Raw genomic sequence first — 23,275 nt, 5'->3', positions numbered from 1 at the left:
AATACCAGAAGACAAATAGTTACCACTTGTACTGCTTTAAAAAATCTATACCAAGTTCCCAAATACAGTTCCTGCAAATATCAGGTGCACCATGGTAAAAGATGTAAGATATCATCATTTAAGGGCCAGAAGGGCCTTGATACAATGTTAGGATATGACTTAAAAGCCCTTCTTGCACTCAGCAGCTGATACACCAACCCTTTGGCCAATTCATCGATATGTTTTAATCTAGAATTGTCTACTACCACTTCTGGTGCACTTAAGAAATCTATGCCACATACGTTACATCCCTGAAAGTATATACTGCTGCAAATATCGATCACAACACTGAAGAAAATGTAACACAACACGTCCCCTTGTGCCAAGTGGTTGTTGCGTTTTTATATAATGCTATTTCACCGTATTTATTAGAAATGGAAAATTCTTTACTGATCAATTCATTTTAAGATATCTTTCATAACCAAAAGTGTGGCAGTACACATATCAAGTACCTCACCACAGAGATTGTAACCTGAGCCAACCCCCCTTGGGCTGAACAGTCGCTATGTTTTTAATCTAGTGTTATTGTATTATTCATCGGAGAGCACCTTCGGGCTAGGACACTTCAGCAATCTTCACGGAACAAGCGTTGCGCAATCATGAGGAGGTGTCCCTTCTCAAGTGCTCGGCAAGTGCCGCTTTCACATTTGCTGCTAAAGAGGGTCAAGTCTGGACTTGGTCTCTGGGGCAGGGAAACTTCAGCAATCTTCACGGAACAAGCATTGTGCAATGATGAGGAGGTGTCCCTTCTCAAGTGTTCGGCAAAGTACCGCTTTCACATTCGCTGCCAAAAAGGGTCTAGTCTGGACTTGATCTCTGGGGCAAGGACAATTCAGCATCTTTGCGTAACAATCATTGTGCAATGATGAGGAGCTGGTGTCCCTTCTCAAGTACTTGGCAAGTGCCGCGTTCACATTCGCTGCCAAAGAGGGTCTAGTCTGGACTTGGTTCGGTGCGATGGTTACCCATGTGATTCTAATCTCAAGATCGCGCACTATATAACTTTTTTTAATTGAACCAAGAGAAAATCACATATGTGCATATTTTTCACATGGTTAAGTATTTAAGGTAATACCTAATATTAGAGAGTCAACATCTGCTCTGGAGACAATTGCTTCAAGCATTATTTCATCAAAGATGGAAGCGTAGGGCGAGGTTAGGGTGAGAGTTGCAATTGTGTTTTAGGTTGGTCTAGGATTGATGTTGTGATTTTGCTTAGCGTAGGTTTATTGACAACAGAGCAAATCGTTGCCCAAGCATGTGTTGCACACAACCCGATATCCCAACACTTCTGATTTGTTCGAGAAAACCTGTCACAAAGCTTACAGCATATCCACAGTGAAATTTCACGATCCGCATCGGGTCGTGCAGATACTGTTCATGTTGCAGAGAGTCCACTTCTGGCAATGCCCTAGTCCAGACTCGACCTCCTCTCTCTAAGGAGGTCAAGAAGTGCGCACCAAGTGCGGATCAAAGCAACCCTGATAAACACCATTGCTATTAGCTTTTGCATCCAGACCGAGTCTCCATAGAGTCCGGATTCAACCCTCACCTACCCATGATGTGAAAGGTGCAAGGGGGAAAGAGATATCCCCTACGGAGAGAACTTTATCAATCTAAATGCAATAACGCTGGGACGATTGGATTGTCAGGATAATGGTGACTTTGGTATTTTCATATCGGAGAAGGGACGGGCACTCGTTCGTTCATTTCTTGAGCTGCAAGGGATATGATCTGAGGGATCTATGGTGTCTTAAAGGGGACCAACAACCAAAAACAAATAATACAATATCTTTATTTTGAGGATGGAACTATGGTGTCTTAAAGGGGACCAACAACCAAAACAAATAATTTGAACATCTTTTTTCAAGGATGGAACTATGGTGTCTTAAAGGGGATCAACAACCAAAACAAATAATTTGAACATCTTTTTCAAGGATGGAACTATGGTATCTTAAAGATACTATGTCCCTTTTGCAGCCAACCTCAAATTCTGTAGAACTTTGCAGGAATTATGAATATGTCATGTTTGTCCTATCTGTGAAATTTAAACGTTAGCAGTGCCCTCATATTGAAATTATGCAAGGAAACCTGTTTACTTGCTAGCCTTCACTGTCAGACACTATTGAGTGACTGACTGGCTTTTTTCTTCTTTGGTAATAACATACATGAAAATAGTTGAAAAGGGTACATGAGCATTTGTCTACACCAATAACCCACTTCTTGTGATGGCCAAGATTAAACTGATTGAATCTTTGCGCAGCATAAAACATATGACCATTCGGTACAATTGTCTGAAAATCAAGACTATTACTTTTGGGCTCTATAGCCCTAAAGTCGATTTGACAACTAAGAGTCGTTATTTTCCCACTTGAAGACATTTTTAAGCCCCACTTTTTTAGGGAAGTTCTAAATTAGTATTATCTTTCAAATGCAGTTGGAATTTAACTTTTTCATTTTTTTGGCCTGCAAATGGGACATAGTACCTTTAGAGGGGATCAACAACCAAAACAAATAATACAAATATCTTTTTTTGAGGACCTAAAAGCATTCTTGAAAACTATATGAGACATTCCAGAAGTTATAAATTTGGGAGCATGGGGGTGGGGTATATTTACTGTAGAATCCCTCTATGGGAACTACCGTGATAATGTTATACGTGTGTAATCCTAACGATGTCTACAGTAGGATTCTGCATAGAAAAATAGCACATGTTTCATAATGGCCCGAATTCACAAAGGAGGTTTGTCGACAAACCTTGGTTTTCGTTCGTCATATGACGCGTTTTACGCGTTTTTTACAAACCTGGTTTGTAAAGAACAAAAGGAGGTTTGGCGAAACAAAAGGAGGTTTGAGCTCAAACCTTGGTCTGAGCTCAAACCTTGCTTTGTGAATTCGGGCCTATATGTTCAGAACAATGTTAAAATGAGAGCAATGTTGCAACGTCTTCCAGTGAGTAATAGGCCATTTTGCGAAATGAGTTGTTGCTAATGGGTTAATAAAGAAATTGAGTATTCCTACAACCATCAGTATGCTACACCAGAACTCACTGGGGAGCATTTGTCTGTTACATGTAAATGTAAGATCAATGCAGATGAAGGCATGGATCTATGATTAGCATGTAGCAATGATGCATGAAGCCATGTTTTTAAATTGGCGACATTAAATATTAAAGGAAATTAATGTATAGGGAAATGGTCTCCCTAAATTGCACTCTCTCTGATTATGATTATCATGTAGCAATCTATGATTATCATGTTGCAATGATACATGAATGCTATGTTTTCAAATTGGCAACATCGAATATTAATGAAGGAAATTAATGTATATATATCTCTCTCTCTCTCTTCTCTTCTATTCTAACACCTATACTTCTTACACCTTTTCTATTTATTCTTCTCCCCTCCTCCTCCTCCTTCTTATTCATAATTATTCTCCTTCTACTTCTTCTGCTACTACCCCTTTTTCTTTTTTCTCTTCCATTATCTTCATCATCATCATCATCATCATCATCATCATCATCATCTTGCTCAATTTAATTAACTTTTTTTCTCTCTCTATACTTTACTCTGTCCATCTCTCCATCTCTATCTCCACCTCTTCTTCCCCTCTCTCTCTCTCTCTCTCTCTCTTTATCGCTATCTCCATCTCCATCTCCATCTCCATCTCTCTCTCTCTCTCTCTCTCTCTCTCTCTCTCTCCCTTTCTATCCATCTATATACATATCTTTATTTATCTATCTATCTATCTAAATTTCCTCTTCTATTCCTCTCCCCTCCCATCTACAGTTCCTGTTACTATGCATATATCATTCATGCTCTGTATCTTTCTTGTATTCAATGTCACTTCTTCAATTCTTTTTTTCTTGATACACTCCCAACAGCTCCTTGACACATATAATTGAATTAATCAAGATGAAAAACATGTAATACAGTCAACATATCAATACAAAATATGTGTTATCAATATCAGACTAGCGATATCCCTGAAGCAACTATAGACAATGCTCCCACGCTCATTTTCACCGACGATGTGAACATGTTGCAAAGTAAATGATGGATCATTACTCGTTCCTTGTACTCGAAGGTGCACGCAGCGAGGACGAGGGCGACAGGCCGTGAAGACAGAATCATTCCCTTTATAGAAGCAGATCTAAGGTCCTCATGACTGATTACGAATCGTTGAAGGGTGAATGAGGAAGGGAACAAATTTGACTTGATGGAGATGGATTTGTGGATGTCTTGAAGACAGAAGCAAAATTGAGAGGTTTTCCACGTCGGATGTGGAATTAGATCATTAAAGGGAGACGGTAGTCAGTTTCAATTTGCTGATACCGGATTTGGCGGAAATATCATTAATGTGTGTTCAAGTCTTGCAAACAGCAATCTTGTGGTCCCATCACTTGATCAGGAAATACCCCCTACTCTATCTGAGAGTGTTCTGTTTTGGGGGGAAATGTAAGATAAAGACTTTTTCATATGGGGCAATTGGTCGAAAATGCAGAACATTTCATAAGGCCTGTTGGTCATAAAACTGGAGGCTAATCCTGGTGATTGACAATACCTGTTATGGGAGAAAGCACCCAAATGGTGTCAAATTCCCCATGAGAGCTACTATGTGTCTTGAAGGCTCTGTGATTTCTAAATTAAAACATACATTTCAACAAAGGTTGATGAATAGGATTATTGTCAACTCCTTGGCCATTTAGAACACTTTTTTCTTAGAAGATGATAACACAAAACAAGCTCAATTTGATTCTTTTGTGCTTATGTTTCTTCTCCCTCCCCCTGACCCCTTCTCTATTTGACTGTCTGTATATGTCTCTCTCTCTCTCTCTCTCTCTCTCTCTCTCTCTCTCTCTCTCTCTCTCTCTCTTTCTGCCTCTCTCTCTCCCTCTTTGTCCCTGCATTTCCCCTCTTTCCTTCTCTTTTCCCAACTTTTTCTTTCTCTCTCTCTCTCTCTCTCTGTTAACCCCACCTATTATAAGTTTATAATCACTATAAATACATTTTTACTTGACAAAATCTGAACATTCCCTCATTTTTTAGAATATAGAAATAATAATATCACATATTTTTTCATAAAAGTCTGATAACATATCAACGTACTTGCAATTAAATTGATACAACCATATCTTGCAGATTTGGGTGTATGTAGTATGTAAGTTTGTAACAAGAGGTTATATAATGATATATAATGATATATTGCTGTATGTTATAACACATTATCACCAACAACAAAAAAATGTGAGCCAAACGCAGTAACAATATGCCATCGTCAAGGTTGTTTTACATTAACAGAGCAGTAAAGAAGGGAGTAAAAGGGCCATCATTCAACTCAGTCATGTCCATATATTGTATAAAGGAAAAATCACTGAATGACACAAGACTCTGAGGTTCCAAAATAGAAATCATTACCCTAGCTTCTAAAGGATGATGATAATCCAACACATTACTCCGGATCACAATAAGCCTTCAGCATGTCTGCTATTAGTAACAAACAAATCTCGATTTGGTAACAGAATCTCATCACAAATGCTGTTTTGCATTAGCGGTGCAAAGAAGCAACAAAGAAGAGCAGGAAGGAAAAAAAACGGTTACGGGGAAAGCAAGAGGCCGTGGGCATAAAAGACACATCTTTCGGGAGCACACTCCGATCGGGGTAAACACGACGTAATGGTGATCTGTCTGTGGGGAGATTGTAAACGGCTAGTGTTACAGCCAACAGAGGCTTGTAAATCGCATGAATGCAAACAGATTGGAGGAACAAAAAATTGTGCTTTCATAGGATTGAATTTTGTGGATGGTGTTCTTCTAAGCATATTTACTTTAGAAATTGCTTTGAAGATTTACAAACTTAGTAACGTCTAGAGTTTCACTAGAAACTTTCTACTACTACTATGGGTCAAGAAACTGCTTTGTGAATGAAACTGTCTGGGGACATTTCTATTACAGTGAAACCTGTCTATAAAGACCACCCAAGGGAGACAGGAAAAGTGGTCTTTATAGGCAGGTGGTCTTTAAGTACAGGTTCCTTTAGTACATGTTTCAGTAAGAAAACATTTTCAAGGGAAACAAAAAATGTGGTCTTTGTAGACAGGTGGTCACTGAAGCAGGTTTGACTTCATACATGTATGTGTGATAGTTTTCCAAACTGGCATCAAAAGAAAAAGAAAGCTGACCAAAGATATCATTACTAGAACTCGACTTTCTCATCAAAGCATAAAATATTTCTTTAAAGATCTTTGCACTGAAAATACTAAATATTAAAAATAAAATCAGGTTTAAAGAAGAAGGTTACATTCTTTTGATAAACACCCATTAGCCATAATATTCCCAACATATTCAGAAGTTGATATGCATCGCTTCTATGAGTCTCTTCACGATTTGACCTGGAATATAATGCTACAGGCAGATGCTGTAATATCCGTATTAGATGTTTGTTGCAATGTTTTTATCGTAATGCATCAGCAGATTATAAGAGAATACCCTCACAGCAATATACATTGTAAGAATTAGCAACGGCTTGTGCGATTGTAATGTAATGTATTAAAGATTGATTTTTTATAAGGAAAACAACAAATGTATCCACAAAGGCTTTGTCTTGCATATATTGTAGAGTTATATTAACAAAGTAGCAGCAGTTGGAAGGTTTCAAATGGAAAAAACATTGTTACAATACTTCTTATCAGCTTTAGAGATTTTTAATGAGAATATATATACTATATTTTTGAAAATGCAGTGTTTTTTCGAGTTGCAAATCAAAAAAATAAAAAATAAAGTACTTTGAGGACTTTATCAAACAAGGTTCTCTTTAAAGTTTGAAGAAAATTTTTCAAGCATTTACTTGAAGACAAATTATTTTGTGAAATGTTCAGAACCTAGAGTTATCAAACAAGATTTTCTTTAAAAACTAAATTTTAAGCATTTTCTTGAAGGCAAATTGTTCCTCGACATGCTCACAAAAAGGGTAGAGAGAGAACAGTGTCACATATACTTTAAAATGTAAATAAAAGGAAAGGATATTGGCTGCAAAGTTAACAATATACCAGCAACTAAAATCTACAGCAGCAGTGGGCAATTTGGCTCTGGAAAGCTCCATAAGGGATCGGGTAAATTGAAAAAAGCTCTGGTAAAAATCAATAAAATACTTTAATATCACTGTTAGAAAAAAAGTAGGTGTACAACACTAAATCCTAAAAGAGCTCCGGTGAACAGAAAATAATATTTTGCAATGCAATAAAACAACCGCTTCTAGCCACTACAGTTAAAATAAATCAAAAAAATGGTTTAATGCACATTGCTGGGTTTGCCCCCCTAATTCCTAGCTTAAAACACCACTGCTTTTACTACTATTCAGTATTTGCTCTAAGCAGCATCCCGGTTGTTGAACTGCATTAGACAGTTTAACATTAAGAAACCTGAATGTGCGTGTTGCCAATTTCCCCCTTTAATACCTCGATCAAGTAAGTAGATGGTAAATTAGACGGCACATGGTGTGTTCCCCGTCTGGCAAGTGTGAGCACCCACGCTGCCAAGGCACCGTTACGGGCAAAGTATCTTACGAGCTGTGCCTTCTCGGGCTTGAGTGTGTGCCCACTTACTTGTATCCGTGTATGTGTCAACAAGGTTATTTAATTACGTCCATCTTCCAAATGGATTTACGCTGGATTAGAAGAACATCATGAGATACCATTATCCCTACGCATATCATTAATCTCATGAGCTCCCTATTGGCATGCTACAAGGCTGGTTTGCCACCATAATAACCAAAGTTGACTCATATGGTGATATCCATGGGTAGAGATTTAAAGATGATCCATGTAAATAATGTTCTGTGTGATATCCATGACTCTTTATATTATGCTTCTCTCTGTCTCCATATCTTCATTCTCCTCCCCTTCTAGTCTCTCCCTCCTTCTCCGTCTCTTCTTTCTGGCTATCAATATCTCTCAATCCCTCTTTCTGTCCATCTCTATGTCACAAGCTCTCCTTTCCCCACTTTCCCCCTCTCCCTTCTTCTCTCTCCCTCTTATCTCTCACTTTCTTTTTCCCCTCCCGTCTCCCTCCCCACATGTCTCTCTTTCCTCCCTCTCTCTCTCTCTCTCTCTCTCTCTCCTTCTCTTCTCTCCCTCTCTTCTGCTCCCCTCTCCCTTTCTCCCTCTCTCTTTCTCTCTCTCTCTCTCTCCCTCTCTTCTCTCCCTTTCTTCTGCTCCCCTCTCCCTTTCTCCCTCTCTCTCTCTCTCCCCTCTCTTTTTCTCTTTCTCACCCTCTCTCTCTCTCTCTCTCTTTCTCTCTCTCTCTCTCTCTCTCTCTCCTTTTCTTTGCAAGGACAGAGAGATGAAAAGATGAAAACTAACATTAAGATTACCATTAAATGTATGAAAAACATGCATCCCCGAAGCACCTTGAAATCTGATCATCTCAAATGCGATTCTTTCAAATGGATGTCACATTCCAATTCCCATGACAGATTACCATGACAACTGCATAATCGTAAAGACTGGACCTTTCAACATAAACCATTTTCATGGGTATTATTACAATGGGCAAGCCGGTGCTTCAGGCTGAAGACAAATCTAGAAAACAGGTATATATATATCATCTGCTGAGAGCCAGAAGGGCATTATCTCTTAGACACATCTCTTTGACATAGAAGTTATGTCCTTCTAGTTCTGGACTTGATGTACCTCTGCATTGATTCCCTTAGAGCCTGGAAACGGATGTTCATAGTTGCAACTTGCAATATCATCTCAGCCCAAATAATACTAATGAAAAGTTTATTGCCATTTTTCTTAGTACCTAGAGAGAATGATGTGTACACAGATTGTATAATGAGTTTTTCAATTTAGCTTTGGAAAGGATCTCATTTTTTATGAATAATGCATAGGAAATATTATTTCTTGAATAATAATCCTACGGCTATAAAAATAGCTAGAAGTAGTAGACATAGAAGTAGTAGGTGTAGAAGTAGTAGATGTAGAAATAGTAGATGTAGAAGTAGTAGATGTAGAAGTAGTAGTTGTAGAAGTAGTAGATGTAGAAGTAGTAGATGTAGAAGTAGTAGATGTAGAAGTAGTAGATGTAGAAGTAGTAGATGTAGAAGTAGTAGATGTAGAAGTAGTAGATGTGAAGTAGTCGATGTAGAAGTAGCAGATGTAAGAGAATTATATTAAGAAATAGTAGATGTATAAAGTAGTAGATGTAGATGTAGTAGATGTAGAAGTAGTAGATGTAGAAGTAGTAGATGTAGAAGTAGTAGATGTAGAAATAGTAGATGTAGAAGTAGTAGATGTAGAAGTAGTAGATGTAGAAGGAATAGATAGAGAAGTAGTAGATGTAGAAATAGTAGATGCAGAAGTAGTAGATGCAGAAGTAGTAGACGTAGAAGTAGTAGACGTAGAAGTAGTAGATGTAGAAGTAGTCGATGTAGAAGTAGCAGATGTAAGAGAATTATATTAAGAAATAGTAGATGTATAAAGTAGTAGATGTAGAAGTAGTAGATGTAGAAGTAGTAGATGTAGAAGTAGTAGATGTAGAAGGAATAGATAGAGAAGTAGTAGATGTAGAAATAGTAGATGCAGAAGTAGTAGATGTAGAAGTAGTAGATGTAGAAGTAGTAGACGTAGGAGTAGTAGATGTAGAAGTAGTAGGTGTAGAAGCAGTAGATGTAGAAGTAGTAGATGTAGAAGTAGTAGATGTAGAAGAAGTAGACGTAGAAGTAGTAGATGTAGAAATAGTAGATGTAGAAGTAGTAGATGTAGAAGTAGTAGATGTAGAAATAGAGATGCAGAAGTAGTAGATGCAGAAGTAGTAGATGTCTAAGTAGTAGATGTAGAAGTGGCAGCTAACTTCTTGCCCTGGATAATATCCAATCCCGGCTCAGTAACATAAAACTTGATTACAATCCACATAAAAAATCTATCTCAAATCTTGTTGCAATTAATAGCATCTGACTATGCATTGTATTTATATGTAACATAATTTAATTCTGTTAGTATTTATTATAAAGTTACATACCATTGAAGGAGATACAAGTCATTTTGTGATAAAAAACTTTCATAACTTTTTATGTTACAGGGCTAAGGCATCAGGCATGTTGCCCGTATTCAGAGTACAGGTGTGATCGAGTGCATGTAGCAATGTCAAGTGTTAAATGTTAACTTGTCAAGCATCCCTCAAGCTTACATTCAATGCTCCTCAGCGGACCATTATGCTACAGTCACACGGCCATGTTACGGACCTGCAGATGCCTGCGTATATTTGGATAATGAAAATGCGTAATTTTTAACCCCAATACGGAAATTTGAGCAAAAGTTACCTATATTCTGCGGACGATACGGATTAGTTACGGATGTTACGTATGAATTACGGATGTTACGGGTAAAACCTGCGGATGAACCCATCCGCTGCCAACCCGCTGACACATGTTACTGACGACTTACGGATGACTTACGGATTTTACGGATGACTTACGGACGATACGGATGACTTACGGACGATACGGATAAGTTACGCTCGTGTCTGCGCATGTCGGCTTCCTCTGGCGTCCGCACCATCCGCATATAAACCCACGTGGATCGGAGCTTGCTTCAGTCGCATTTCATCAAGTCTGAGATCTAGTTCCAGTTATTCAACAGTTTCTTCTCCATCTTTTTGGACTTTCGTGTGCATCATGTCTGGCAGAAGAAGTAGCAGAAAAACCAGGAAGAATCCTCCAGTGAGTGAGCAGCCACAACAGCCTCCCCAGGCAGAGGAAGAGGCTCAAAAGGTAGAAGAAGAGGGACCATCCCTGGCAGAGCTGACGGTTCCCCCACCCCCCAAAGATGACCGTCAAAATCTCGTATACCATAGCCAATGGAAAAGTGGATTTCTAACCATGTGACAAGATGGTATACGAGATTTTTTACAGATAATTAGTCGAGTGATACTGCTTCCAAAAGTTCGCAAAAGTGTTTTCCAAAAAAAAACGACTTACGAGATTTTGGACGCCCACCGACGATAATCAAATGCAAAATGCATGTAATACATTACAAACAATATTATACATGTATAGAAAACAAAATATAGCAAAACAAAATTTAAATAAGCTCGATGTGCCTCGACCCATCAAGATGTACAATACACTTATTTCGTTGCGTGTTCATAACGCGTTCTATCTCATGCTGATATTTTAATTTCTTTTTAAATGATGAAAACGATAAATAACCATTTAAACACCTAGTTGAAAATATATAATATTTAGCATATAAAATATCAAAATTAAAAGAAGAATAATTTCCACCTGGTATGCCAAATACAAAATCATTAAAAGATAACATTATTTCACTTTTGAGAGTGTATTTTTCAAAATCATCTAAAAATCGACGATTGAAGGGGCATTCCCAAAATAAATGGGCAATAGTTTCAAAGTGTTTTGAACAAAAAGAACACAAATTTAATATACCAACAGTTTTCAGATACTTGTTAACACCAAGGATATTATGAAGAACTTTATATTGTAAATATCTAAGTTTTCTTGATAAAGAACATTTAAAAGGAATCATATAAATTTTGTCCAAAGTAACAATTGGTTTTGAAACAATGTTCCTCCATTTGTTTTGTGAAATAGGAGTTTTAAAGATTTTCTCAACACAGATTTTATAAATAAATTTACATCCTTTCGTTACCTTGTTCAATTTTTTTGTTGTCAAATTTAAGCATCAAGAGTTGCGTGATTTGTCTGTTTGTTATGTTTGGCCAACTGCTTAGGCCATGCGCTGCTGCCAGGGAACTGCTCCGGCGGTGCCATTGTAGTAATGCTTGAGGTACAGGCGCTGGCGCTTGGCAATCTTGGTGGTGTAGTTGCCAGCAAGCCTCTGTTGTATGTCATCCAGCACGCCCCCCTCTCTCCATGCACCCGGGATGATGTTGTGCTGGTCGTCCTCTCTGTCCATCATGCCATTCTGCTCAGCGGATGCCTGGTCTCTCAGGAGGTTGTGGATGCACAGGCAGGCGAGGACGATGGTCTCCACTGTGGAAGGCACCTGTGCCATAGCACTCAGAAGACACCGGAATCTGTTTGCAAGAATGCCAAAGGCATTCTCCACACATCTCCTGGCTCTGGAAAGTCTATAGTTAAATATCCTCTCCTCCATGGTCAGTGGCTTGGCACCAAAAGGCTTCATCAGGGTGGTGCGTAGTGCAAATGCAGCGTCAGCAATCACGAAATAAGGGATGTCTCGATCGTCATGAGGCAGTGGCTCATCTGGTGGTATTCCAATGTTCTCATCGTCAATTGCCTCTTTCAGACTGCACGTGTTCCAAATCTGGGCATCAGAACTCGCACCACCTGCTCCCACCTCCACCCACCGGAACTTGTAGTTGCCATCAACCAGGGCAAGGAGTACAATCGAGTTGTACCCCTTATAGTTGTAGAACTGGGAGCCACAGTTCGCGGGTGCCTTGATGCGGATGTGCTTGCCATCTAAGGCTCCCAGGCAATGGTGGAAGTTCCACCGGTCGGAGAAGGTCTGGGCAATGCCCTTCCACCCCTCTGGAGTAGATGGGTTGCTGATGGTCTCCTCGCCATACTCAGCGTAGATGGCCTGACACACGTCCAACACCAAGAGTGAGATGGTGTTGTGGGGTACATAGAATAGGTACATCAGGCTGTGGTAGGAGTCCCCACTGGCAAGGTAGCGCATGGTGATGGCGACCTTCAAGCCTACTGGAAGGGCCTTCCTGTACCAGGTATCATACTTCTGTAAGCGAGGAGTGAGGCGGGTGACCATTTCGGCAAACATGGCAGGTGTGATGCGGGTGAAGTTGCGGAAGCCCTGAACATCCTCGTTGCGTAGCAGGTGCATCAGGTTACCATAGGCACCCTGGTGTGGTCGCAATGTGATCCAGTGACGAACCCAACACATCCTCTCTTTTCTCCTTTCAAGGATGGCTTGCATCTTGGCCATCAGGATCTTCATCTGCATCTGATTGTGTTGGATGGCCATCAAACAATCCAGCAACACAAGGCGGCGTTCTCTCTCCATCTTGAGTGACCTGTGAAAGTCTACAGTTGAAGAACTGACAATGATGAGGATGCTGGCAGCATCCAGGGTTGCATACCCAAGTGAAGACCATTTGGCATGGGCGACATCCGCCGAAATGAAAGAAGACATAGGTAAAAATTCCGCATATTATCCGTATCTCAACCGTAACATACATATCCAATCCGTAACATCCGTATCCCATCCGTAATATTCGTATCCCATCCGCAAGCATACGCAATTACCGCAAGTCCTATCGTAAGATCCGCAATATATATGTCAAAAATACGTTAAACATACGTAACTCCTACGTAATAGTGTTTACGTACCCCTATGTATCCGCAGGCATCCGCACACCCGACAAAGTGTGCGGATCAGTTACGTATCTAACGTATCCTGCGGATGAGTTTACGTATCTTACGTATGAGTTACGTACTTTACGTATGGATAACGTATATTCTGCGGATGCTTACGTATATTTCATCCGCAGCAAAATTTTGAGATTTTCAAAATTCCGCTGCGGATCTGCGTATGTCTGCGGATCCTGCGGATTGAATTACGGATGGATACGGATGCTTACGGATGATACGGATCCTTGCGGATGCTTACGGACTTTTATCCGTAAGCATCCGCAGCTACCGTAAGTGGCCGTGTGACTGTGCCATTAGCCATGCACGAGAAAACGAGGAGAGCAATAACTTTACCATCTTCCGGGGTCTGGCTTCCTTTCTTCCCTTTTTTCCCTATCCTACATCATCGTCCGGTTGCTAGGCAACAGAACCGAAAGCATGGGATTTCCATCAGCGTGTTATCATGGTTTTCTGCACAGGGGAGGCTTCTGTGCCGGAAGGAATAATCTTTATGTTCAGAGCGTCTTAACAAAGTAGAAACAGTGCGTGTAAGGAATCTGATAGTCAATACAGATTATCATCATCAATGATAGTACTATAAAAAGTATTAGATGTACTGTAACAATGAGCAAAGGTGCGATTACTATTCATTGGAGGAATAATTGATGTAGAAGAAGAACAAATAAACAGTCAAACCTGCTTTAGTGACCACCTGTATAGAAAAACTACCCGTCTACAAATATCACATTTTTGTTTCCCTTGAAGACCACTTTTCCTCTCTCCTTTAAGTGGTCTTTATACACAGGTTTAACTGTACACTTATATTGCACATAAAACAGTCAAACCTGTTTTAGTGGCTACCTCGGTACAACCAACTGTCTATGGTGGCCGTGCTTTCTGTCTTCAGAGAGAAATATGTTGTAGAACCTGTCTAAAGCCACCTGTCTACAGTGACCACTTTTTTCTTCCTTGGAGTGGCCTTTATAAACAGGATTGACTATATCTAGTTTTCACATTAATACAGGAATCCATACTACCCCACCTCCGGCCTCCCTGCACTCATCAGATGCAAGGGAATCACAAGTTATATATTTCTACCAGTTCTGGAGGTGTTTCACAAAGATCCTAAGTTGAACTCATCTCTAAGTTGGACTTCCAAAGTATGAAAAGCAGTCAGCATCTTTGAAAATATTTTGTACAATGTATTTTAAAAGGCATAAAATGTTGATTCAAATAGTTCATATATTTTCTATCATCAAGGAGATTTCATGTTCTTGATGTAGAATTTATGAAAAGTCTAAAATACTAGATTTTTTTTGCTTTTGAATATAATTTTTTAAAGGCTACAAATGGCTCTCCATAATGTTTAAGTCCAACTTAAAGTGAAAAATTGACATAGGATCTTTGTGAAACACCTCCCTCTTGACTTATTCCTTTAAATTGGTCTGAGAGTTTGGCACTGGGGCTGCATAAGCTAACCTCTTCCCTGCTTGGGGCGCAAGGCACATACAGCAGGTAGGAGACATAATTAGAAGACGCCTTCTAATGCTGTTATAAGCTCCTGAAGTATCATGGTATATTGATTGCACATTAAGTGTGCCGTTCCTCTACCGTGTACAAAGTGCAGTATGAACCCAAGCCAGGCCAGGCTGTAGTCTGGTGGTTTATATTTGAGGATCCCGCACTTAAAATGAACTTTTTTTAAAAATTATCACTAAGTACTCCATTGCTATTTATATTTAAACAAAAAAGGGAATGTTAGTGGCATCAAGATGGCTTGAACAACAGCACTAAGAAAGCATTAAAGTTTTCATGAGGAAAATATGATAGCGGTCACCACTACATATGAATTTAAAATTTGTAATCAAATGCAAATTGGCAACAGTGTGATGGACCTTTGGAACGACCATTTCATTTTCTTTGTACTGAATTGTTCATAACTTTCCATTTTCTTGGCTGCTGATAAAGAGGTATCTCACAATGGGGCTGTGTAATTCCTATTTTTGGATGAAGAATTTTTTTTGTTAAACGATCATAATGGGTTTATGAATTGTCATTGCCATTTTCTTGGCTGCTGATAAAGAGGTATCTCACAATGGGGCTGTGTAATTCCTATTTTTGGATGAAGAATTTTTTTTTGTTAAATGATCATAATGGGTTTATGAATTGTGAAGTTGAACTTTATATAGCAAAATCTGCATCAAGATGATGTATGTGAAAACTTTTCCAAATGAAATTCTATTTGTGATGAACTGTATGATTATTTGATGGTCTTTTCTCTCATTCTCTCATTCTCTCCCTCTCTCCCTCTCTCCCATATGCACAGACATTCTCTCCCTCCCTACCCCCCCCCCCTCTCTCCTTCCCTTGCCCCTCTATTCTCCTCTCTCTCTCTCTCTCTCTCTTTCTCTATCTCTCTCTTTCTATCTCCCTCTCTGTCTCCCCTCTTCCTCTACCCCCTCATTGTATCCCTCTATCTACCTACCTATCTATCTATCTACCTACTTATCTATCAATCAATCTCTCTCTCTCTCTCTCTCTCTCTCTCTCTCTCTCTTTCACCATCACATCCACACTCCCGCACATACAATAACATGAGCCAAGTGGCTACTTGCTATTCAATCGATCTATCTACCTCTCTCTCTCTCTCTCCCTATCTCTCTGACTCTCTCTCTCTCTCTGTCTCTCCCTCTTTCACCATCACATCCACACTTCCGCACATACAATAACATGAGCCAACTGGCTACTTGCTATTCAATCGATCTATCTACCTCTCTCTCTCTCTCTTTTACCATCACATCCACACTCCCGCACATACAATAACAAGAACCGAGTGGCTACTTGTTATTCAATCGAAACTTGTTGCACTTTAGGCCGAGGTCATGCACAGACAGACAAGGAACCATAAAAAAAAAGCCAAAATGCTGAATAGGAAACACATTGGCAATTATCACCATGAGCACGAACACACGAACAGTACTCTCCGTTAAAAAAGTAATAAGTTTCCATTACGACCAGTAGAGAAAGGAACAACAGAGAACTGGTAAGTATTTAAGTGACAATTTGCATTTGTCATGTGCATGAAACTACATCTAATGAATAAGACTACAGACAATTGAAAAAAAATGATATATAAGAAATGGAAAGACAGTAATGACCATATTGCAAGACTGTGGGTCCATACAGAAATTTAAGAATTGCTAAGTCACAAAACGATTGTGTCTAGATTAGTAAAAGAAAGTGCTCTGTCTGTATGTTTGAAACCTTGTCCTAAGAATATATAATTTGTATTCATAGCAGTGACTATTATAAAGTATAGAAAAAGGTTTTTATTCCCCAAGAATCCTTCCTCTTTGTGAAAGGTGAGATTTTTTTGTGAAAAGTATTTCTTGTGGGGATGGCGGATGAGAAGTCTACCAGAATGAGCTTTCCAAAGCAAAAATATGCATTAAAGGTAATACAAAGTTTTGGTATGGGGTTATGAATTCGGTTCAAATGAACATGTTGGAAGCATAAGCGATCCTACAATATTCAATGATCGTTGTTGCGGTTGAAATCGAGTCTAAAGTTATGGGATTGTAAATAATTAACTCTTTATGTTCTATAGCTCCCTCTCAAGGTCAAAATGTTAATTAAGCTATAAAACAATGTTTCTTGACTAAAATCGACCGATTTGTTATTCCCATTTAGAAATTATATATTACAACTACATAGTCTGAGATTTTCATGTTTGCAGCTACCATTATACGGCCGTAGGGGCTATTAAAAAATTTATAAAATTTACCGGGAGCACCGGTAAATTGTTATATTCAATTTTTCTCGAAAGCAGAATTGTTTTAGGGGCTAAATTTTATAGCGCTTATAATACATCCACAGGGGCATCCAAATATATCAAAATTGTAAAGAATCACTATCCACCCAATTTCAAAATTTCCCAAAACTTTGTATTACCTTTAAGCCTGCACTTTATTACAGATATTCTGCCCCGGAAAACACATGGAAAGATCTTACAAGGTATTGGTATGTATTAGCCACCCTGCACAGGAATTCCATGAATAAATATTAATTTTACAATTAACACATAGCTCGTGTATAAAAAGAAGAGAAGTTTTATACTGAAAGTCACTATGAAAAAGATAGCAAATACGAAACCTGCCACAACTAACATAAATGCTCATTGTGTTTAACACACAGGAAACAATCTCAAGATTTGATGCTGAAATAGAATTTTCATATTGTACAATACAACTAGAAGACACTTTAGTGGTGGATCCAGGGGTGGAAGCATGGGAGCAAAAGAGCCAAGATAATGTCCTTAATGTTCAAATAGACAAAAATCAAAGCTGGAAAAAATTATATATCAATAGATATGGTTCCTTCCCATTAAAATATGACATAATCTCATTTGTATAAACAGATGAAAGTCACTGCTCCGCATTTAAAAAATAATGCCGCCAATCCATGTCCTTCAAACATACTTGATCCAATCAAACTGGGGCATTCACATTAGAAGAAATTTATGTACAAAACTTCTTACAAAGCAGAAACATGTATAAGGAATCACTGCATTGTCAAAACAATACTCAAATCCTCATTTTGCAACATAACGTTTTGTATCACGACATTCAGACAACCAAAATTAAATTACCCATCATCCAGCTATACGGGTTTTGTACTAGCTATACAATAAATATACCTGGTCTGAATGGGTATTAGGTAAATCATCATCCCGCCCACTGAAGCCGGTCTGGAGTTGTTTTCACTGCGCACACAAAATCAATCAGAATTCCTGGGAAAGGCCTTTTCAACTGATCAATGCTTCTCCCCCATCAGTGTTTGCGATGCTTAAGGACCTACTTCCATCCATTATCAACTTACCATCCTTGTACGAGAGTTTGTTCATAATTAATGCATGTAAAACAAACATCGGTACATTTTGTTCGAATCTGAGTGCCTGTGTTTGCATTGTACCCTTCATAATCAAAACAGGATGATTTGTCATTCAGATAATAAAAATAATAATAATAATTATAGGCATTTGTATAGTGCTGTCTATCTAGATATTCTATTCCAAAGCGCATTTATTATTACCCCAGCTTTAGCCTACCTGCCATTACAGCGCTCTAGCATTTCAAGAAATTAATTCCTACCAGGTACCCATTTACCTCACCTGGGTCGAGTGTGGCAAATGTAGATTAATGCCTTGCCAAAGGTCATTAGTGCCGTATCGGGGATCGCACCACGACCTTTGAATTTCATGTCAAGTGCTTAATCCATTCAACTATGACACTTCTATATAAATTGCCCCAATTAACTTGAAGCATTTACTAGTAGTCTACAAAACGATACAGTGGCGGATCCAGGGGGGCACAGGGGGCACGTGCACCCCCCCCCCCCCGGCCAAAAAAAATATGTTAAAATCAGCCCTAAATTCGCCCAAAATATACTGAAAAACAGGGGCGTGCCCCCCCAGGGCCCAACGGAGCAAAATGTCAAATTTAAAAATTTTGTGACCGAAAAAAAATAAAATTGTCCTCTTACTCCCCCCCCCCTCCGCTTATTCAGCGGCTGGCTGAGTCGTTGCGATTTTTTGGGGACTAAAAAAATATTTATATAATCTTCTCTTTCCACACGGTGCCCCCTGTGTGTGCCCCCCCCCCCCCCCCCCCCCCCGGTAAGAAATTCCTGGATCCGCGCCTGTGAAATGTTATCATTGTATTTGTTTGATACAAATTTCTGATTCATAAATGTAGTAGGGTTTTCCGTCAGGGTAGAAACAGAATATTGATTTACAGCATAGGTATGATATTGCTTTATAACTTAAATTCCAATCATGTATCACAGAGTTATCAATTTGTATAGGATTTAATTTAAAGATCCATTATCTTTTCATCCTTCATCAAATATTTCTCAAAACTTTCACTGCTCTGCATATTTCTCTCATTTCTGCTTTTCTTGAACCCACTTTATATCAGAGTAGACCTCCCCTTTAAATTTGTGGGTAATACAACCATTCCTCAAATGGATTTCCCACTGGGAATGTGTGCATTCTATCGCAGTGAGTGATCCGTTATTGGTAAACTGTCTGCAGTTTGAGGTTTCCTTTATAAAAAAAGGTCATGACGTTGTCACCAAAAAAGGTTTTGGATGATTTTATTGAAAACTGTCTAGACTTAGGAGCCTGTATATGTTTTTGTTATCATCAAAAAATGATTCAGATTGATCTTCATCTGGATTTAGGAATTTCCTATACACAATCTAGCATTCGGTCACAACATTTGAGATGAATTTATTGCAAACTCTCCGAACACAGAAGGGTTTTCTGTATAGTACAGTATCATGGAATCGTCCACAGAATGCTTCAGATGAATTTATCAAAATCTGTCTGCATTTTCAAGTCAGCTCTGTACAAGGGATTGTCCACAACATGTTTGAGATGAATGAGATGAATTGATTGAGAACTGTCTTAATTTAGATGAATAATTCTAGTATTGCTGACAAAATTTGGAGGTTAATTTAATAACAAAAACTGTCTGAATTTGTGGTTTCACTACATAATTGTGATCAAAGAAATCTAAAAAATCAAAATAAAATGAAAACTCTCTGAAAAACTCAGGATTCATGAAAATTTGGTCACAGGATTTCCCACATAATGGTTTAAGGTTAATCAGAATTGATTGATCAAACTTCTTTAGATATACCCACAAGTGGGTGACAGATATACATCATTTTAAATATCTATATCGTAGCCAAAGATGTTCTTTGGCAAAATGGGTAAAACCCACCACTCTCTATTTCCATCACTGCTAACGGTGGAGTGAAAGGAAGATGGTCAACTCTATTTGGGCTGAATACAGAACTCATAAGGCCACTTTTAAATAACATACATGTAAGTTAGTCTTCAATTTCCTTTATTCACTTTTTAAGCCATTATGTGATACACTTCCTATAATGTAGAGACATAGAAAGGTCTCCCCAGGGAGTGGAAAATGTGCACACATTGTGTGCGGGTGAGCCTGAATCCGATGACCGGGGTAATAATATATCTGTAAAGCGCTTAGGCACATCGTTGGATCGGTGTATTGAGCGCTATATAAAAAAACGGATTATTATTATTATTATTATTAACATAAAAAAATACTTATACCAGTAACAGAATCACCCAAACAATTTGACATGTTTGACCAAAAACAAATTTATCTAAATAACACTTTAGAAAATATAGACAGGCTGATTCAAGGACTGTATTATGCTCTTTAGACCAAATAATGCCACCCCCCCCCCACTATATATGCATTGACCCAGATCAAAAGAATTGAAGGAAAATATCAAGTGTAATTTAGGCCACATCTGTGGAAAAAATGCATGAATCAAAGGGTTTAATCGATGATGAATGACAGCTGATCTCAATAACAATATAATCTGTATACATCATCAGTTTTTCAAGCTGTCAGCAACGCATCTATTAAATCAATGATAAACAATCAATGCACAATAACTGTATTATGTACTCTAGGTAGATCTGCCTCATACAGGTGTAACAGATTAAATTTAGTTCAGCGAGGTCATGAATGTATTAATTGTATGATTTTTTTTTTCACACTTTTTCTTTGAATTAAGGTGCTCAAACCTTTGCTCCAGTGAGATTTGCTCTGAGCTATATTTTGTCACGTACAGTGAAACCTGTCTATAAAGACCACCCAAGGGAGACAAGAAAAGTGGTCTTTATAAACAGGTGGTCTTTATGTACAGGTTCCTTTAGTATGTGTTTCAATGATAAACCATTTTCAAGGGAAACAACAAATGTGGTCTCTGTAGACAGGTGGTCTTTCTATACAGGTGGTCGCTGAAACAGGTTTTACTGTAATAGGGCCAGGGATACAGTTGGGATAAAGATTGTAGGGCAAGGATTAGGTATACTGTACAATCCATGGTTGTGGTTTAATAGAAAATTTATATAGACTGCAGAACAAGCATTGGCCTGGCATGTGTTGGACAATATTGTAATGAAAAGAATATTATGCCAACATTTTGCTCTTGAGAGTCATTTTGTTTCAAGTTTTATTTTTGCCATATATTTAAAAAAATCAGTATTAGGGAAACAATTGGGATAAGGCTGGGTTTAGGAATAGGGTTAGGGTTATGTACATGTATATATAGAGTTAATTCCTCAGTTGAAGAATTCGACTAGTGTAGGCAAAATATTGCAGAGCAACTGTTCCCCGAGCATTATTGGTGTAATTTTTTATATGAAAAGGATAAAAGAGCACCATGGTACATTAACACTTTTCAAATATTTATTACCACTTTGCAAATGTACTTGTTTTTGTACTATTTGTTTTTGAATTTTTATTTTCTGATTCTATCTCTAGTTCAAGTTCTAGTTCAAGTTCGATTCCTAATTCCAGTTGTAATTCTAGTAGTTCTAGTTCTAGTTCAAGTTCTAGTTATATCTGGTTCTAGTTCTAGTCCTAATTCCAGTTGTAGTTCTAGATCTAGTTCTAATTCTAGCTCTGCAGCTATTACTATACAAAGTAGTATACAATCTACATGTACCTTCAGTATTAATATGTAAGCCTAAATATGTCATCACTGCATTACAGACAGGCACACACAGAAAAACCTTCTCATCACCTAGTAGCTATTTATGAAACAGATGGCCATCTTTACACATGATTGACAAAGCAAATCCTCTGTGCACTTCATATAGACAGGTATAGTACAGATGTCTCTATGAGGGTTCATACATTTATATCACTAAAAGGTCAACAAGAACATATGAGGTCACAACTCCAGTTGTTATGGCAACACAGCAGAGAATCTTGAATTTATGATAAGAAATAAAACATCTACATCAGAAAGTGCATAATCTATGAGCTGTTGTGAGGGGGAAGGGCATAATGCTACATGCTAAATATAAATTAAATATTATACACATAAAGAATGGTTATGAGTTCAATAGTGCAAATATTTTCATGAGTTGAAAGATTTACATTCTATTCAACGAGGCGTCAGCCGATTTGAATAGAATGAACGTTAATCTTTCAACAAATGAAATATTTGCACTATTGAACGAATGAAAAATATTCATTATTTGTTTTATACAATATCGAAGAAGATCTAATAGAATGTTAATCAACAAATTATGCTTTACTCCTTATATTAAAGATAAATTAAAGTTGGAGTCAAGCCTTCTCGATGACATTCAGATTGCCTTTGCGTCAGATACACACAGGGATACGCGCACGGCAGAGAGGTACCAAAAATGCATGGCGAATATAACCAAAAATGTACACCTGTGCAATAGAACATTTATTGAATATCATGTGACCAACAATCCTCCAATCAAATGACAAGGATCCACATAGGTGTTGTATAAATTAATATAATACAATCAGATGATACATACAGTAACAAATAATTTACATTATGGGTAATGCCCTTATCTGATTATCTGCAGATGATATTGCAGGTCACAACCAGAGTTGCTATGGCAACACAGATTTGAATCTCTATCTCAATTCGAGCACCAAGCTTCATATCTTTGAAGCTATTTGATTCAAGTGAATGTTTAAAATCACATGTCTCAAATTGAAGTAAAATTAGTATTTATATGAATATTATGTAGAGGAAAATAGTAGTCAATCAAAACATAATTGCTAATGTAATTCTTATTTCAATATAGTTCTTAATAATCCTTGATATGAGCCAACCAAGTTAGAAATCAGAGAATTTGCATTGCATTGCCTAGAGTGCAAGAAGAACATTGGAGGTCACAAAGTAGTTGCTATGACAAAATACATTTGAAGCTTGATCTCGATTCATGTGAATAACACTAAAAATCAGATGCCTCAATGAGAGT

At 38.2% G+C, this 23,275-nt stretch overlaps 1 protein-coding gene across 1 annotated transcript; it reads right to left on the bottom strand.

Moving 5' to 3' along the window:
- Nucleotides 1-10,251: 10,251 nt before the first annotated feature.
- LOC115929252 lies at nucleotides 10,252-13,733 on the bottom strand. Its single transcript, XM_030997907.1, has 2 exons — nucleotides 12,147-13,733; nucleotides 10,252-10,777 (listed from the first exon to the last, which is right to left on the bottom strand). Exons 1-2 carry the CDS (start codon nucleotides 13,193-13,195, stop codon nucleotides 10,672-10,674), a joined length of 1,155 nt encoding a protein of 384 aa, XP_030853767.1. The 5' UTR covers nucleotides 13,196-13,733; the 3' UTR covers nucleotides 10,252-10,671.
- Nucleotides 13,734-23,275: the final 9,542 nt, after the last annotated feature.

The sequence above is a fragment of the Strongylocentrotus purpuratus genome, unplaced genomic scaffold (genome assembly GCF_000002235.5).
Source record: "Strongylocentrotus purpuratus isolate Spur 01 unplaced genomic scaffold, Spur_5.0 spur5_scaffold_4, whole genome shotgun sequence".
NCBI classification, from domain to species: Eukaryota; Metazoa; Echinodermata; class Echinoidea; order Camarodonta; family Strongylocentrotidae; genus Strongylocentrotus; species Strongylocentrotus purpuratus.
This window is presented reverse-complemented; position numbering and strand designations above follow the sequence as displayed.

What these genes read in the sequence shown, in the direction of transcription:
- LOC115929252 (XM_030997907.1), bottom strand. Translation starts at nt 13,195, where the DNA reads ATGTCTTCTTTCATTTCGGCGGATGTCGCCCATGCCAAATGGTCTTCA. An exon ending in AGGATATTTAACTATAGACT is followed by an intron (nt 10,778 to 12,146) that starts TTCCAGAGCCAG and finishes CCTGGGGAGGCT; the next exon opens with GTTGTGGCTGCTCACTCACT.